This window comes from Vitis riparia, chromosome 15, assembly GCF_004353265.1.
Source record: "Vitis riparia cultivar Riparia Gloire de Montpellier isolate 1030 chromosome 15, EGFV_Vit.rip_1.0, whole genome shotgun sequence".
Classification (NCBI taxonomy): Eukaryota; Viridiplantae; Streptophyta; class Magnoliopsida; order Vitales; family Vitaceae; genus Vitis; species Vitis riparia.
In genome coordinates, this window is record NC_048445.1 from 15,203,454 (window position 1) to 15,221,762 (window position 18,309).

At 42.5% G+C, this 18,309-nt stretch overlaps 2 protein-coding genes across 2 annotated transcripts; one reads left to right on the forward strand and one right to left on the reverse strand.

Annotated features, from left to right (window-relative positions):
- Positions 1–1,389: 1,389 nt before the first annotated feature.
- LOC117932678 (disease resistance protein RPV1) lies at positions 1,390–18,132 on the reverse strand. Its single transcript, XM_034853954.1, has 7 exons — positions 17,852–18,132; positions 7,264–7,595; positions 4,360–5,458; positions 3,894–4,205; positions 2,614–3,801; positions 1,827–2,531; positions 1,390–1,708 (listed from the first exon to the last, which is right to left on the reverse strand). Exons 1-6 carry the CDS (start codon positions 18,032–18,034, stop codon positions 1,881–1,883), a joined length of 3,765 nt encoding a protein of 1,254 aa, XP_034709845.1. The 5' UTR covers positions 18,035–18,132; the 3' UTR covers positions 1,390–1,708; positions 1,827–1,880.
- LOC117932680 lies at positions 8,933–10,612 on the forward strand. Its single transcript, XM_034853955.1, has one exon. The coding sequence runs from the start codon at positions 8,933–8,935 to the stop codon at positions 10,580–10,582; it is 1,650 nt and encodes a 549-aa protein (XP_034709846.1). The 3' UTR covers positions 10,583–10,612.
- Positions 18,133–18,309: the final 177 nt, after the last annotated feature.

The window sequence follows — 18,309 nt, forward strand, 5'->3', positions numbered from 1 at the left end:
AAATATGAACTTTGTTATATGTCACATAAGATAAAGATAGAAGTTCCTCATACTATATATGTAGTGGACCCCTCTTAATTGTGTAGACACATTTTAAAGTCATGAGAATCTTAGGCCAAAAGTAGATAACATCTACACAATAGAAGACATGTTATACATTGTAATATCCCACATTAGTTGGCAAGAGAAGTTCCTAGCGCATCTTATAAATTTATTATGTTCCATCATTCTAAATGCAAGACTTCCTAGAATGTCACAATGTTGGTGTCACTTCTATCTTAGGCTAAAGGCCTCATCCATTTACCTCTCCCCACCTTCCCACAACAATCATAACATTTTTTTAATATTAGCCAATTTTATTTCTTATAATATCATTTCCTATATAAAAATAAAATAAATAAAATAAAAAATAAAAAATTCTAATTTTGGCTACCATTTAATTGAATAATTTCAATTTTACAGCATTCAAAGATTTAAACAAGCTCAAACATTATATTTATCTTTGTGTACTACTACACTAAAAGCCCCTTTGGCATATTTACTTTTATTAAAGTGTCCTTCCATAAATTACATGACAAAAAATTAATATTTGATAGTATAAAAAGCAACCACTCAATTCAAGAAACGTAAAGTGACTTAATAATTTAATTTACATTATTAAATAAATTAACTATGTTTGGTAAAATAACTTAATAATATGACTTAAAATAAAAAATAAATTTAAATAATAAGTAAAAATACTTAACTTATTCTTAAATTCACATCTTTTTTTTTTTTTTTCTATTTGTCTTAATAACCTCCACAATTTCCTTTTCTATTCAACGACCTCCACTGTTATTCAACCTTCTTTCCTTAGTTATAATTTATGAGGATAAATATATCAATTTGATGATTTAAAATAAGTTATCAAATAATCTTAATATTTAAAGTAAGAATTAAATAATAAGTTTAAAGTCAATAATTTAAGTATAATTTAATTTAAAATCAACTTAAATTATTAAGTATTAAGTTTTAGCAAACACCCCTTAATAATATGATTGAAAAAATAAGCTTAATGCTTAGACCAACCTTTGATCTTTAGGGCTGTAATGCACTCTAAAAACCATAAGGTATATTGTTTGGGGTTCTAATTTGAAAAACTGTACTTATATTTTAAGGAGATACGAGTTTGAATATGTTTGGTGAAAGAATTGTTTGATATGATGGATAAGATGTCAATGAATTTGTTAGATGAATTATGATTTTATGATCAAAATTATGTTCCCATGATACCTTCACATTTACCAAGCAAATGAGAATATGAACAATATGGATTCATATATCACTGAGCTACAACATATTCATTTAATTTCCAAAAAATAAAATAAAAATAAAAATGAAAACATAATATAAAACTTAGGCACTCTAATCCCTTTGCCAAATGATCTTATAAGGGAAATTGAATGACTTGTCAATCAGTAACAGAGAAAAGATATGAATTCCATTCTTAGGCATTGTAAATAATTTTTAAAATACAAATTAAGATCAACCACAAAAATAAAAAGAAAGGAGATCTAGAAGATGTTACTATCATTCTATCAACATGAGCTTGAGCTTGACCAAGGTGCCACTGAGTGAGTTCTCCTCCGTCCTCAACAACACAAAGTCATCATTCTACTCATCACTCCCAGCAAAAAAGCACTGCACCTAGAGCCATTTCCAGTGATTCCTGCACCATAACAGATCATAAATTTCTAAGAGATTTTATGGAGTTACCAAATCTACAGACAACAGATGTTGTATATATAACCTCTGATAAACTAAAAGGAGACGAGAAGGCAACTTACAAAGAAGGTAGCTTTGCCGGTGCAACCACTATGTATATGTATGCATCTCTGAATTCAAGGCTCGAGATCTCTTAACCTTTTATGTGATGGACCTTCAGCTGGGTTGCTTTCTGTGTCATCACGGCTTCTCTTAACATTACAATCAGCGGTTTCTCTCAACAGCTGAGATGAATAATGGTTGGGCTGAAAATCTTGTGCGTATATAAGATGAACCCCACATTTCTTCACTTTAAAGGCTTTGCTACCACAGTTGTAAAGGCCATTAAATAAAGCCTTGAAGTGCCTCCATTGATTGGAGCGATGCTTCTTCTTGATAGCAATCTGAGGATAATAGGTCACCCAAAGTACGCAATCTGAGACATCACCATTATCGCAACATTTATGAAGGTATGATATACCACCATTTTCATAGTATTTACAGGAGGATTTAAACCAGATATCATCCACACGTCTGAATTGATCACCATGGAAAGCGATCAACTGACATTCTAAGCCACCATCCTCAAATGCATCGTCAAGAGGAACATAAAGAGAGCATAAAGCAAATCCCAGGAAATCATTGTCCTCACACCAATTCATAGGAAGCTCGACTGTTACTTCACTTCCAAGTTCCTGATTGGATATCCACTCTGGGATTCCCCTACTTCCAGGAATAACAATATTGATTCCTATACTCTTGGATGACTCAATACCATGTTCCAACTCCTGCATATATATATATATAAATGCTATATGTAAGTCCCATGTCTACAAATATATAAAATGTTAAATTCCACGAAATTCATACCTGAATTGCTGATTTGAAGCAACTGAACATAGAACACTGGAGAAGGCTAGATAGACTTGATAAAGTGTCCAGGCGGGTGCAGTCGTGGGCATCTAAGACTCGTAAACTTGATGGAAGCTCGGTAATTGATTCAAGCATCTTGCAGTGATTCGACTGAAGAATTCTCAGCTGATTGATGCCTGATGGTATGCATCTGATATTGCTTCCACTTAGATTTAATCGTCTCAATGAGGATAGGCACCATAAATCACTGGGTATAGCTCCTCCCATCAGGTTGCAGCCACTTAGATTTAGATCCATTAAGGAACATAAGCCAATCATATCTGAACATTGCAGGGTCATTGGGTTCTTTGGCAATTCCTGGAGTTTTGAACAATTTTGCAAAACAAGACGTTCGAGAGATCTGATATTGCAAATGCTGCTTGGAAGAGTCACAAGGTTTTCACAATTTGTCAAATCCAACTCTTCAAGACCTTTTAGATGTTCAATTGATGGTGGTAGCTCTTTTAGAGACGTTCCCATTAATTCAAGTCTCCCTATATTTTCCATGTCCTTGATGATTTCCGGAAAGGCCTCTAGATTTGAGCAGCCATGGAGATAGATACCATGAAGAAATTCCAACCTACAAATACTGCTTGGAAGTCTCCTCAAGTTTTTGCACCTATACAGGCTGAGCTCCCGAAGTCCTGTTAGATGATATATCGAGGAGGGTAGCTCTTTAATCGCAGTCCCACCTAACACAAGCCACTGTAGACTTTTCATATCCCTCTGGATCTCTGGAAATTTCTCAAAGTTTGAGCAATTCGCTAGTTGAAGCATTTCAAGAGACTCCAAGAATTCAATGCTGGTTGGAAGTTCTTTAATACCACTCTGATTTAAATAGATCTTCCTCAAATGTCTCATATTCCCATGAATCTCTGGAAATTTCTCAAAGTTGGAGCAACCAGAGATATCAAGAACTTCAAGGGATTCCAACTCAATGCTGCTTGGGAAACTTTCAAGTTTTTGGCAGTCTTTCAGTTGTAAGGAAGTAAGCTTCTTTAGAACTCCAAGGGATGAGTGAACTTTTCGCAAACTTGTACAACCTTCAAGATTTAGCCTCTCTAGATTTGGCATGCCTGAGAATTTTGATATTTTAGTGAGCTTCTCTGAGTGACTTAGATTGATGAACTTCAACTTTTCAAGACCCTGAAACCAAAGGAAATTTGTTTTAATAAATAAACTTCAGGAATTTCAAAATTAACATGAACTACAAGGATAACTACATGATAGTCATATACCTTACTCCCTTTCCAAAGTTGTTTTATTGTGCTGTACCTTAAGTCAAGCTCAACAAGGTTTTCTCCATGAAAATTTGATGGTAAGCAATTCAAAGAGTATCCTTCCCAATAAAGGTATCTTAACTCATGAGAAGGAATTTCGAAATCTTTTGGAATGAACACCTTAGACTCTTTTTTCATAAAACTAGAATCATCACTCCAATAGACTTTGAGTAATCTGAGTTTCTTCATTCTTGAGAAAACTTTTGTACTCAACTGTATTTCTTTCAATCTAGAGAAGTCCAAGGATATGGCTTCAATTTTTTTCATTCCCTGAAAAATAAAAACCAACAATGAGGGAAACACAAATATATAGAACTTAGTTAATTTGTGTTTTATATGCATGTGAAGTTTAAAATAGAAATAAAATTATATAAGCTTCTATCTTCCACTAAGATTCAAGAAGGTCCATGTAGTTGATTCTTACCTCTTTTCTTAAAAATGCACGATAGATATCATCTGGATCCCACAATCTGCTCCATTTATTAGGGTCATCATGATATTTTCCACGAACAATTTCTTGACCCATTTGTTGTATTAAATCATGCATATGAATCTTACTATTTGAAATTGTTATGAGACACCTATCACAAAGAATTTTCAACCCTATATTTGCAAAGAAATTACAACCATCTAATATTCTTGAAATAAAATCTTTATCTTCTCCTTTAAAAAAACAGGCAATATCAAGAAATATTTGTTTTTCTGTGTGGTCGAGTCCATCAAAACTTATTCTAAGCACATTGTGTATTTCCATGTTAGGCTTTCCCTTCAATTTATCTAAAGCACTCTTCCATTGATCTATTGTCATGCCATAAAGAAAAGAACCTAGAACTTTAAGAGCCAATGGAAGACCCTTAGCATAATTTATCACACAATTCGAGAGGTCTTCGTAATTTTTTGGAGGAATGTTTTGTTTAAAGGCATGCCTACTAAAGAGTTGAATAGCTTCTTTGTGATCTAACTCTTTAACCTCATATACTGCATCCACTCTATGCACGTTTAACAAATGTTTATCTCTAGTGGTTATGATGATTCTACTTCCTGGACCAAACCATTCACAACTTCCAACCAATAACTTCAATTGATCCAAATGGTCTACATCATCAAGAACAAGAAGAATCCTTTTTCGACGGAGCCTATTCTTTATCATATTGATTCCTTCATCAATATTACTTAATTTTAGATTTTTTACCATCAATGTACCATGAAGGAACTCTTGAAGCAATTGAAGTCTACCATGATGACATTTGGATCTCTCTTTGACATCTTCAAGAAAGCTACTACCTTTGAAGTGACATAAGACATCATTGTAAACCATCTTAGCAATGGTAGTTTTACCGATTCCACCAATCCCATAAATCCCAATCATGCGGACATCATTGATCAATTCAATACTTAGCAATGATTTCAATTCTTTCAAGCAAAGTTCCTTTCCACATATGTCCTCATTGACATATAAAACCTTAGGATTCAATTTTTTAAGGATGTCGTCGATAATCTCCATAATAAGCTTTGATTCGTACCTGTGAATTATAATGCATGTTCAAACTGAATTAGGAACCAATAAATAGAATCTAAACTAAAGAGATCAAACCACATTTCATTAAGTTACACATTCAAGTACAATTTCATTAATGTTATATCAAGTATGCATGTGAAAGGAAAAAGTGACAAAAAAAAAAAAAAACCATTTGTGCTAGCTTGTGCTATTCAAATATTTGAAAGGTTCAAATTGAGATTTTATTACCTTTTATGACAAGAAATTCTAGCATTGTGCAAACAGTGGAGACAAGTACTAGTTGCCTAGTGTACCAAGCTGCAAGTTCTCCATTCAAACTTCCAGTCTAGTAATTTCTGTTAACTAGGTTATTACTTATGACTAGAACTTCTAGTTTATTCACAAATATGTTGCTCATCATTCCCTTTCAACTTTCCAATATTTAGGTAAGTCACAGGAGTAGTGTCCCAATTTTGTGAAAATGGATAGAATGCAATTACTAGGAATATTCACAGGTCTGTTTGTTGATGAAAGAATCAATAATGTGACTCAGATTGGGAAAATTGTTCTATTGTTGTTATTATTATTATGATGTACTAAGTATTAGTAGGATAACTTACTCTGGTGTTTGTATAAACATATACAATATCATGCATTAATCAATTATGTATTAGGCAAATATAATGTAGACACAAAGATCTGTGGGAAGGACTAATTGTCACTTCCTTATGGGATGACACAAACTTCATCAGTAAGAACATAGAGTAAGCTTCACCACCGAGCTTAAAGTGAAATTTAGATTAGATTTAAACAAAATTGGTTAAACTACTTTCTCGAAAGTCTATTTGTAAAATCAGAGGGGGGAAGGAGAGGAAAGATAATAAATATAAATATTTTGTTTGGTTTTCAAAAAAGAAAAAAAATGTTAATAAAAATTATTTCCTTATATTTGAATATCATGAAAAAAAAAATAAACGTAAGAAGAAATACCAAGGAAGAATACGGGAAAATGTTAAAAGAGGAAAGTTTGAGAAAAGTATATTCTTGGACAATATATATAAATTATCCCTCTTTTTTTTTTTCGTTCTTTAAGGGAAAAAATTAAATTAATGAGAAGTATAATTTCCTTAAAACTTTCTCTACCTTGTTTGAAGAAAATCTTTTAATATTTTCCTTCTTTGACACTTTTTTTTACTACTTCTCTCCAAATCTGAAAAAATGATTTTTTTTTTCTTATACTATATTTAATTCCAAGAAAGTAGAAAAAAAATATATTAAAATAGGAACTAAAAATAAATGTAATTAAAATTGGTTAAACAATTTCCAATTATTTAACCTTTATATAAAAAGGAGAAATATAAGTGAAATGGGTTTTTTAAAAAAAAAAAATTAAAAGTAATTTATTAACTTTAAAACATTTTTTATTTTTCTATATTTTTGTTTTATTATATTTTTTTCTCACCATTTTCTTTGTTGCAATTTCTCCCAAAATTTTCCCTAACTAAATATACCTTCAATTTTTCTCCTTCAGCATTTTTTAGAAGCCAACCTAATGAAAAGGAAAAGTAGCCTCTGACCCATAACAATTTTTATAGTGAGCATTGTATGGGGGACAAGTGTGTAGCTTGAGGCTTGATTTATTTGGGTCAGTGTTTCAAGGTTGTTGCTGATGAGCAAGACAGAATAGCACAATTGGGTTCAATCTTCAAACATAACACAACGATTTGCAATTTGGGGTTTAAAGATGATATCATAAGTATTAGAATTAAGCAATAAAAAGATAAAAAGAAAAATATTTCGAAATTAAAGATGAAGGGAAGTTGTAATTACTGATATTTCTGCCGGTCATATCCAGCTAGATTGCTTGCTTCCGTTAAGGCAATCCTCCATTTTTGTATCTTCTCCCTCTTCTCCTGGTCTGCATCCTTTTCATGATCTGCAAAAGCTTCTCCGTAAGTCCCAGTCTGTTTTCGCACTTCCGATGGATCCACATGGTAGAAAATTGGTAGAATTATTTGCTGATCATTTGTTGTCATGCATTCAGTGATCTTCTCGAGCTCATTTAAACACCAACTGGAATTAGCATAGTCTTTCGAAAAAATGACGATGAAAATCCTTGATTCTTCAATAGCATTCAAGAGCTCTCCTGCAATAACTCCTCCTTTCTGTAGGGACCCATCCCTGATGACACGTGGCACGCGTCCCCTGACGACACGTGGCACATGACCCTACCCGGAGTATCCACATCCGGATTTCCCCAAGAGTACACGTGGCGCGCTTCCCTATCCGGACCACCGCCATTATTCATCCGGCGACCTTTCATATTCCACCCGGATGTGTTCATCCGGATCACTGGCCAAACTAAGCGTGCCTCACTACGTCATTCTGACATCCTGTCACAAATCATATTCCGATACCTGCAGAGCGAAAAGACAGAAGTGACAGCTGGTCACTTCCCACGATCTCTGACAGCCGTTCGCAGGATAAGGATGTCCCTGCCACCATCTAGTGGCAATCATGGTAAACCAAAAAGCCTTCCATCATTTATGGAGGAGAGAGAGAGTTTCTAAATGGTATATATATGAACCTTCGCACAAAGCAGAAGGTAAGCTTCTCAATACCTAAAAAAAGGCCAACTGTGCCATCTGCTTTTATCTCTTTCTATGGCTGACAAAACCATCGGAGGGTGTGTCCGGACACCCCGTCCGGACGCCTTTTGCAGGAACAGCTGAATCAGGAATGTGTATTCGTTGAGATCGTATTTTTATCCACTTGGTAATCACGTGGATTGCAGAGAATACGAGGCCTCAACATTGGCGCCGTCTGTGGGAAGTTTTTTTCACTGATTCGGTAACTGGCAAAAATGGTCACGCCTTCCCGAAGCCATTCATCTGACAGAGGAGAGGAAGATAATTCCGAATGGCGCCGCGCCATCGAAAGAAAGCAGTTAGCAAGCGAGCGACAACTACAAACTCTCCTCCAGGAGACGACAAGGTTAAGAGAAGAAAATGCGATATTACGTATCCAGGCATCGTCGACAGGAATTCCCCGTCATCAGCACTCCAGGGGCCAAGTGGCCAACTCAAGGCCTCATCTGGAGTCAATTTACCCTGGAACAGCGGAAGCAATCCCTGAAACACGCAGCGCTAGGCCGCATGAGCCACGCACACCTATGCCTCGAGCTCCCCGTGAGGAGAGCTCAGATTCCACCCACTTCTCGTCAAAAAAACGACGTGACAGAAGATCCCAGTTATCGGGCGCCATGCGTGCGAGACTGGGTCCCCAGCAAGTTGGCAGGCCCAAGCCACCAATGACCACCACAGGGGGAGTGCACCATGGTCCTACGGTCACCCCCATACCGCAGAATGTTCTTTCGCATCGTGACCCCTTGGTCACCCCCATGATGCAGAACGTTCCACCACACCAAGCGGTACGAACCGTTGGGAAAAATCTCCTGAGCGAGCCGCCCATGGGCTCCATTAGCAAAAGGCTGGATGACATGCTCTCCACACCTTTCTGCTCTCATATCATCCATTACGAACCCCCAAGGGGGTTCCTCGTACCAAAGTTCTCCACATACGATGGGTGCAGTGACCCCTTCGACCATATCATGCACTATCGACAGCTCATGACCCTTGATATAGGCAACGACCCGCTGCTGTGCAAAGTATTCCCTGCCAGTCTGCAAGGACAGGCTCTCTCATGGTTCCATCGCCTGCCTCCTAACTCGGTAGATACCTTCAGAGACCTTTCAGAAGCTTTCGTGAGACAATACCTGTGCTCCGCCAGACATAAGCAAAACATCAGCACCTTGCAAAATATAAAAATGAAGGACAATGAATCCTTGAGGGAGTTCGTGAAACGATTTGGCCAGGCTGTCCTGCAAGTAGAAGCTTGCAGCATGGACGCTGTCCTACAAATCTTCAAGCGATGTATTTGCCCAGGCACTCCATTTTTTGAGTCACTGGCTAAAAAGCCTCCCATGACGATGGACGACTTGTTTCGACGTGCAAACAAATACTCAATGCTCGAAGATGACGTACGGGCAGCTACCCAGCAAGTATTGGTTGCCGGACAATCGTCCAAGGGTAGCACAGAGGGAAGCACTAAACCTCCGGACAGGCCAAGACCATCCGATCGAAGGCAAGAGGGGCCAAGCCGCCCGGAGATGCCACCTCTCACACCACTCTCTATAACTTATGAGAAGCTTCTCCCTATGATCCAGAACTTGTCCGATTTCAGGTGGCCCAGACCCCTCGGATCGGATCCATCCAGGAGAGATCATAGCAAAAAATGTGCTTACCATAAGGAGCATGGCCATACAACGGAGACGTGCAGAAGCCTCCAATATTTGGTGGAAAGACTTATAAAGGCGGGTCATTTAAGGCAATACCTCCGTTCAGATGCTAGAGATGGGGATACCTCCCGAGGTCGCGACTCTGGGGCCCCCACGGCTCCAGCCGCCCCCAAAGCCGTCATAAACTACATTAATGGAGGCCCGTCGGATGAAGAGCTCAATTCCAAGCGAAAAAGGCAGAAGTTGTTACGGGAAGCGATGGTGCGTGAGCGTATCAATTCCATCCGGCCAGGGATAACCGAAGGGGGCCCTCACCCCATAGACGGAACAATCATTTTTCCTCCAGTAGACCCCACGCGGATATTACGTCCGCACCGTGATGCCCTCATTCTATCCTTGGGGATAGACAACTTCGACGTAAGACGCATCCTGATTGACCCAGGAAGCTCAGCTGATCTGGTGCAGGCATCAGTCATAAGCCACATGGGACACAACTTAGTCGGCCTCGAAAACCCTGGAAGGATTTTATCCGGATTCAACGGGGCATCAACTATCTCGTTGGGAGACATCGTGCTGCCAGTCCAAACTGGCCCAGTCACTCTCAACGTTCAATTCTCGGTGGTACAAGATCTGTCACCCTTCAATGTTATCTTGGGACGCACATGGCTACATTGTATGAAAGCCATCCCCTCCACATATCATCAGATGGTAAGCTTTCTCACTGAAGATGGGCAAATCAATCTATATGGCAGCCAACTAGCCGCTCGCCAATGCTACCAGATAGCAAGAGAAGCAGGAACCAGTCGGGAGAATGAACCCCTCCCCGAATCCACCCATGCACGCGATCAATAGCAGTCACTGTGCCCGGCGGATAGAGATCCCCCGGCAGCAGATCCCTTACAAACAATCCAAATTTCAGAGGAAGATTCTCATCTTACTCATATCAGTTCCCTTTTAACGCCCGAAGAAGCTCAGAATATTCAAGACGTCCTCCGGCAAAATCACGACGTTTTCGCATGGGCACACTCTGATATGAAGGGAATTCACCCCTCGATAGTCTCGCATAAGCTTAACATTTTACCAATGGCAAAACCCATCCGGCAAAAGGTTAGACGATTTCACCCGGATAGACAAAAAATCATCCGGACGGAGATTGACAAACTGCTAGAAGCCGGATTCATCAAAGAAGTGGAATATCCGGACTGGTTGGCAAATGTAGTAGTGGTACCCAAGAAAGAAGGCAAATGGCGCGTCTGCGTCGACTACACCAACCTCAATAAAGCATGCCCAAAAGACAGTTTCCCTTTACCACGAATAGATCAGATTGTGGATTCCACCGCTGGGCAAGGGATGCTCTCCTTTCTGGACGCTTTCTCCGGATATCACCAAATCCCCATGGCCCCAGATGATCAAGAAAAAACAGCCTTCATAACGCCACACGGACTTTACTGTTACAAAGTCATGCCATTTGGTCTCAAAAACGCTGGCGCCACTTATCAAAGACTGATGACAAAGATATTCAAACCTCTAATTGGCCGCACAGTAGAGGTATATATTGATGACATCGTGGTTAAAAGCAAAACTCGTGAAGAGCATGTTCTCCACTTACAAGAGGTTTTTCACCTCTTAAGGAAGTTTGACATGAAGTTGAATCCTTCCAAATGTGCCTTTGGCGTAAGTGCTGGAAAGTTCCTGGGCTTCATGGTCAGTCAAAGGGGGATAGAGGTGAGCCCAGAACAAGTCAAAGCAGTCGTAGAAACCTCACCCCCCAGGAACAAGAAGGAATTGCAGCGCCTCACAGGCAAGCTCGTCGCCCTAGGGCGTTTCATAGCCCGTTTTACCGATGAGTTGCAACCCTTCTTCCTGGCAATCCGCAAAGCAGGACCAAGCGGATGGACAGACAGCTGTCAAAGCGCTTTTGAAAAAATCAAACAGCGCCTCATGCAACCACCCATCCTAAGCAGCCCCATCCCCAGAGAAAAATTGTATATGTACTTGGCTGTCTCAGAGTGGGCAATCAGCGCTGTCTTATTCCGCTGCCCATCGCCCAAAGAACAGAAACCCATCTACTACATCAGCAGAGCGTTAGCAGATGTAGAAACCAGATACTCAAAAATGGAGTTAACGGCCTTAGCTCTTCGAAGTGCCGCCCAGAAGCTCCGCCCCTATTTCCAAGCACACCCAGTGGTCGTACTAACTGACCAACCCCTTCGCAATATCTTACACAAGCCGGACCTAACCGGAAGGATGCTTCAATGGGCCATAGAATTGAGTGAATTTGGAATCGAGTTTCAGCCCAGATTATCCATCAAAGGCCAAGTAATGGCTGACTTCGTGTTGGAATACTCTCGAAGGCCCGTCCAACATGACGAAACAAGTGAAAAACAATGGTGGACATTGCGGGTTGATGGAGCCTCACGGTCATCCGGCTCCGGAGTAGGGCTCCTACTGCAATCCCCAACCGGAGAACAGCTGGAGCAAGCCATCCGGCTGGGATTCCACGCCTCCAACAATGAAGCAGAATATGAGGCCATCCTATCCGGATTGGACCTCGCCCTGGCTCTATCCGTCTCCAGGCTTCGAATCTATAGTGATTCCCAACTTGTGGTAAGACACGTTCAAAACGAATACGAAGCCAAAGATGAGCGTATGGCGCAATACTTAAACAAAGTAAAAGATACTTTGCAGCAGTTCACCGAGTGGACAATTGAAAAAATCAGACGGACTGAAAATGCGCGTGCCGACGCCCTGGCAGGTATAGCTGCCTCCCTCCCCACCAAGGAAGCAATACTACTGCCTATATATATACAGGCCAAACCTTCCATCACGGAAGCCTCCACTTGTAACACCATTAAGGCAGACGAAACGGATGACGAGGGTTGGATGAAAGATATCATTGAATACCTCCGGACGGGCACCCTGCCCGAAGAATCTAAGCAAGCGCACAAGATCCGGGTGCAAGCCGCCCGCTTCACCCTGGTCGAAGGGCACCTGTACAAGCGATCCTTTACAGGCCCCTACCTCAGATGCCTGAAACATTCAGAAGTACATTATGTATTAGCTGAATTACATGAGGGTGTATGTGGAAATCATGCTGGAGGGCGATCACTGGCACACAGAGCCCATTCGCAAGGTTATTACTGGCCTACGATGAAAAAAGACGCGGCAGCATACGTCAAAAAATGCGACAAATGTCAAAGGCACGCCCCCATACCACACATTCCATCGGGAGAGTTGAAAACAATCTCAGGTCCCTGGCCCTTTGCACAGTGGGGCATGGACATAGTAGGACCTCTACCAGCCGCACCTGCCCAGAAGAGATTCCTGCTTGTCGCCACAGACTACTTCAGTAAATGGGTAGAAGCCGAAGCATATGCTAACATCAAAGACAAAGATGTCACCAAATTCGTATGGAAGAACATCATTTGTCGCTTCGGAATTCCCCAAACAATCATAGCAGACAACGGTCCACAGTTTGATAGCAAGATTTTCCGAAATTTCTGTTCAGAACTCAATATTCGGAACTCATATTCTACACCACGCTATCCTCAAAGTAATGGGCAAGCAGAGGCCACAAACAAGACTCTAGTCACGGCCTTGAAGAAAAGACTCGAGCAAGCCAAAGGGAAATGGGTGGAGGAGCTACCCGGCGTCCTGTGGGCTTATCGAACCACACCCGGACGTCCAACAGGAAATACTCCCTTCGCCCTCGCATATGGAATGGACGCGATCATTCCCACCGAAATTGGCCTACCCACTATCCGAACCGAAGCAGGAAGGCAGGATGATGCAAATGCAGAATTAGGAAGAAATTTGGACTGGGCGGATGAAATAAGAGAAACTGCAGCCATCCGGATGGCAGACTATCAGCAAAGGGCATCAGCTCACTACAATCGCAAAGTAAGGCCCAGAAGCTTCAAAAATGGTACGCTAGTACTTAGAAAAGTTTTTGAAAACACTGCTGATATAGGGGCAGGAAAGTTCCAAGCCAATTGGGAAGGCCCCTACATAGTATCTAAAACAAGTGAAAGAGGAGCCTATCATCTACAGAAGTTGGATGGAACCCCATTGCAGCGACCATGGAATGTATCTAATTTAAAGCAGTATTACCAGTGAAAGACGAGGCAAAAGATAGAAATACAAAATGAACAAATGTATTTTTATTGATATTTGGGGAATAAATCATATACAAAAAGGCCTCCGGACTACAAAAGTACAGAAAGAAGATAGCAGATTTTCTTTTACAAAAGGAAAAGGCTGTCATTGAGCAGGTTTGCTGTGCAGCTTCTCCAATTCACCCGGGGGAATTGAAGGAACGTCCCGCTTGATGCCATGTTTCTTCATACAGCAGCGATAGCCGAACAAGTACATGTCATCAACTTGTTTCTGGTACTCCGCTTCAAGTTCCCCCCTCTCCGCAGCAAACTCACCCTCCAGCTCTTCCTTTTGCGTTGACAAACGCAACTGCAACTCTCCTCTCTGCCGTCTCTCAATAGACACCTCTGTCCGGAGGTGCCTCACCTCCCTCCTCAAAAGAGCCATTTCATTCTCCGCCTCAAACAGGCGAACTTCCATAGAGTCCTCCCGGTTCTTCGCCACAGCAACCTCCTCTCGAAGAGCCTCGTTCTCCTCTCGAAGAACCTTGTTCTCTTCTCGAGCAGTAGAGGAACTGGCTTCAGCCTGCTCCAGTCTCAAACGCAACTTCTCCTCATCACCTTTTCGCTGAGACACGAAGGATTTTGTGTACTCAGCAGTCTCCAACAGGTGAGAAAGAAGATTACGTTGAAGAGCCATACCGCGAAGGCCACTTACCAGCTGCAGGAAAGTACTCAAACAAAGAAAAACCAAGTTACAAATCATATGACCGGCGCATCAGTAGGACAAAAGAATCAAAACGCAAAGTATACCGTCTCTACTGTCTCGAACATCAGGGCTGAAGGTACTCCAGCATCTTCGCCAGAAGGAATCTGATTTAGCTTCTCTTCCATCTCCGCGTAGCTGAAAGGGCTAGCAGGGATGAAAGTGGCATCATCAAAAGGACCCTCTCCCAAGGAAGCATTGGAGACTGATTCCTCCTCTGGAGCCGCACCTTCAGCATTCTCAACCGGCTGGGCTTCTTTGGGTGGAGCCTCAGCCGGCGCCAGCATTGGAACCTCAGCCGACGACAGCACTAGAGCCTCAGCCGGAGCCAGAATTGGAGCCTCAGCCGGCACCAGCGCTGGGACGGCCGGGCTCTCTTCCGCCATCTCCGCTGCATCCCCTTCCGGATGACCCTCCGGGACGGATGAACAGCTGACTTCGATGCCTTCCGTGAACCGGTCCTGAAGCCGCCCAGCGAGGCCAGACTTCAAGTCGCGTACCAGACGCAACCTTCTCCGAGTTGGCCCCTTCACAGGTACAAAGGGACGGGGGCTTGGCCCATGCACAGGCAACTCCTGGCTGTCAGCCCCCATTTCTCCCGTTGGGGGTGCAACAGGAGCCAAGTCGGCAACCTCATCCGGGTGAGCTGAACCGGGTTGATTTATCGAAGCTGCTTCCTCGGCCAGAAGAGCCATCCGGACGTCTGGTGCCACCGAGGGCCCTGAAAGATTAAGGCCCCTAATAAATTCAAAAGTGGTTGAGACAGAGGCCGGGAGAGGATTTTCCGGCTCTTCAATATAGCATTCCGCTTCATAACCAATGGGAGGCGGTACAAACTCCTTAGGGGGAGTTGGGATTTTAACGGCCTTACCCTTACTTTTCTTACTCAGCTTCTTCTTCTTCTTCGCTGGAGTACCAGCAGGTGGAGAGGATGCGGGCCGTTTCCCACCCGGAGCCTTCCGCAGAAGCCCTTCTTGTCTCTTCTTCTCCCGTTTGTTGAGACGGGCCTTGCGCGTCCGGGCATCCGCCTTTCGCACCCCCTCGTAGAAGGGAAGATCTTCCAGAATGAAATGCTCCCCAACTACCACTTCTTCAGGCAGCCGCCTGGGAAGTATGTTCAGCACGTATGACTGAGGCTGCTGGACGACCAAGCGGAGGTTCTGCGCAGAAAGAAGCAGTTCGCATCTCCGCTCGGCCGAAGTTATCTCGAAGAGCTTGTTCAAGCGGTCGAACGAAGCCTTCTCCACCCACTCCACCAGTTTTCCCCTCTTATCCTGGTCTGCACCCAAGCAACCAAAATATGTCAGCCGCCTAAAAACAATGCTGACTTACGAACTATGCAAAAACATAAAGTAGCTTAGCTATACCTGGAATCTCCAGTGACTGATTGGGAACAAAGGGCCTATCCGGATGCTCAGACAAACCTGCCCATACGCCCTTGACCAGCACCTGCCCCTTGGCGGCCTTCTTATTCGAATCCGGTAGGTTTGTCACCAGTTGCAGAGACGGAAGGCTGGCGACGAAGCTGAAGATGTTACTCTTCACCTTCTTGATCGAGTAAACGAAAAGAACCTCCAGTAATGAGAGGTCCAAATTAAACAACATGCTTAGGATGCTGCACCCCATCAGCACCCGGATCATGTTGGGATGTACGTACACTAGAGGAATTTGGGTGAAGTGCAGAAATTCCTTGAGCAGGGACGGGACAGGGAACCGGAGCCCAGCATTAAACTGCTCCTTGGTAAAGAGTATCGCGTTATTTTCCAGCTTCTTAGGCAACACGCCCTCTCCATCAAACAGTTCCACAGACACGCCATTAGGAACGCAAAACCGGTCGCAAAATTCCTTCGCATTCAACTTTTCCACAGACTTTTCAGCGCGAGCGTCACCAGACGGGCGAGATGAGGCAATTTCCTTAATAGCAGACATTTTCTAGCCCAAAGACAAAGCAGAATCTGCATGAAAGGAATCCAACAAGTCAAACAAACAGAATCGACCCCACAAAACCTCAAACCCTACCCCACAGGAGATTCGATGCCCCACCAAAAAAGCAAAAGCGCAGGGGGGCAACAGAAACCCCAAACACACCCAAAACGCAGAAAAAGCTAGCACCGAACAGTCAAAACGCCCAAAAGCTTCCTCAAGCAAACCAAAGGCAAACCAAGAAAAGAGGAAATGAGAAGGAAAGAAATCAGAATAGAGTTGCGTACCAAATGTAAACTCGAAAGCAGGGTCGGAAACCGCAAATACAGTCACCGTCACCACCTGAATGCTGTCGGTGCACTCACAAGCGAAGATAAACAGCAGGCAAATGAAGCGATTGCAAAGAAAATGCAGTAAGAAAAATGCACAGGGAGGCCACAGGCTGCTATTTATAACAGACAGCCCCTCGGTATTCCAAGCGTTCAGCAAAACGATATCATTAAACCGACACATTGCCTAGGGAATACCCAGAGACGGCGGCTCGCCATAAATGCTCTCCTGTCTCTTCGCCCCCGCTCGCCACGTGGCCCAGTGAGAACAAAAAGCAAACTTCGGTTTTCAAAAAGCAATCATTCTTTTTTAACCCGCCCATTTTGCTAAGGCAAAATCGGCAAGTTAAAAAGGGGGCATTGTAGGGACCCATCCCTGATGACACGTGGCACGCGTCCCCTGACGACACGTGGCACATGACCCTACCCGGAGTATCCACATCCGGATTTCCCCAAGAGTACACGTGGCGCGCTTCCCTATCCGGACCACCGCCATTATTCATCCGGCGACCTTTCATATTCCACCCGGATGTGTTCATCCGGATCACTGGCCAAACTAAGCGTGCCTCACTACGTCATTCTGACATCCTGTCACAAATCATATTCCGATACCTGCAGAGCGAAAAGACAGAAGTGACAGCTGGTCACTTCCCACGATCTCTGACAGCCGTTCGCAGGATAAGGATGTCCCTGCCACCATCTAGTGGCAATCATGGTAAACCAAAAAGCCTTCCATCATTTATGGAGGAGAGAGAGAGTTTCTAAATGGTATATATATGAACCTTCGCACAAAGCAGAAGGTAAGCTTCTCAATACCTAAAAAAAGGCCAACTGTGCCATCTGCTTTTATCTCTTTTTATGGCTGACAAAACCATCGGAGGGTGTGTCCGGACACCCCGTCCGGACGCCTTTTGCAGGAACAGCTGAATCAGGAATGTGTATTCGTTGAGATCGTATTTTTATCCACTTGGTAATCACGTGGATTGCAGAGAATACGAGGCCTCAACACTTTCTCAAGTTCTTCGTCATCTCTAAATGTGTGAATCCCATTAGAAACCAAAGCACTATAGAGATGGTCTGTGAAAGTAGAGCGGGTGTCTTCACCTCTGAAACTCAAAAAAACATCATAAGTGAATTGAGGGTTGGAAGTGGAAGTAGAGGAAGAGAAGATTTGGGTTGTTGAGGAAGCCATGGATCCTTTCTGTGTGAAAACTACAAAAGATTGAACAGTTAAAAGCTCCAAGTATCTGAGAAGCCCAGCTCTTTCTCTTTCTTGAAAAAAAACACAGGTGGGAAAGTAAGGATGAAATGTCAAGGAAGTCAGCATTTTGTGAACGGACATAATACAGCTCACTCTTTTTCTTTTCTTTTTCTTTTTTTTATTCTTAGCGAGGAAGGATGATTAATATTGTTCAAAGTAAACAAAATACAACTCACTGCTTGCATTTGCAGCTGTCTTATCGGTAG

What these genes read in the sequence shown, in the direction of transcription:
- LOC117932678 (XM_034853954.1), bottom strand. Translation starts at nt 18,034, where the DNA reads ATGGCTTCCTCAACAACCCAAATCTTCTCTTCCTCTACTTCCACTTCC. An exon ending in TATGACCGGCAGAAATATCA is followed by an intron (nt 5,459 to 7,263) that starts GTAATTACAACT and finishes TATAATTCACAG; the next exon opens with GTACGAATCAAAGCTTATTA. An exon ending in AACTTTGGAAAGGGAGTAAG is followed by an intron (nt 3,802 to 3,893) that starts GTATATGACTAT and finishes CTTTGGTTTCAG; the next exon opens with GGTCTTGAAAAGTTGAAGTT.
- LOC117932680 (XM_034853955.1), top strand. Translation starts at nt 8,933, where the DNA reads ATGCTCTCCACACCTTTCTGCTCTCATATCATCCATTACGAACCCCCA.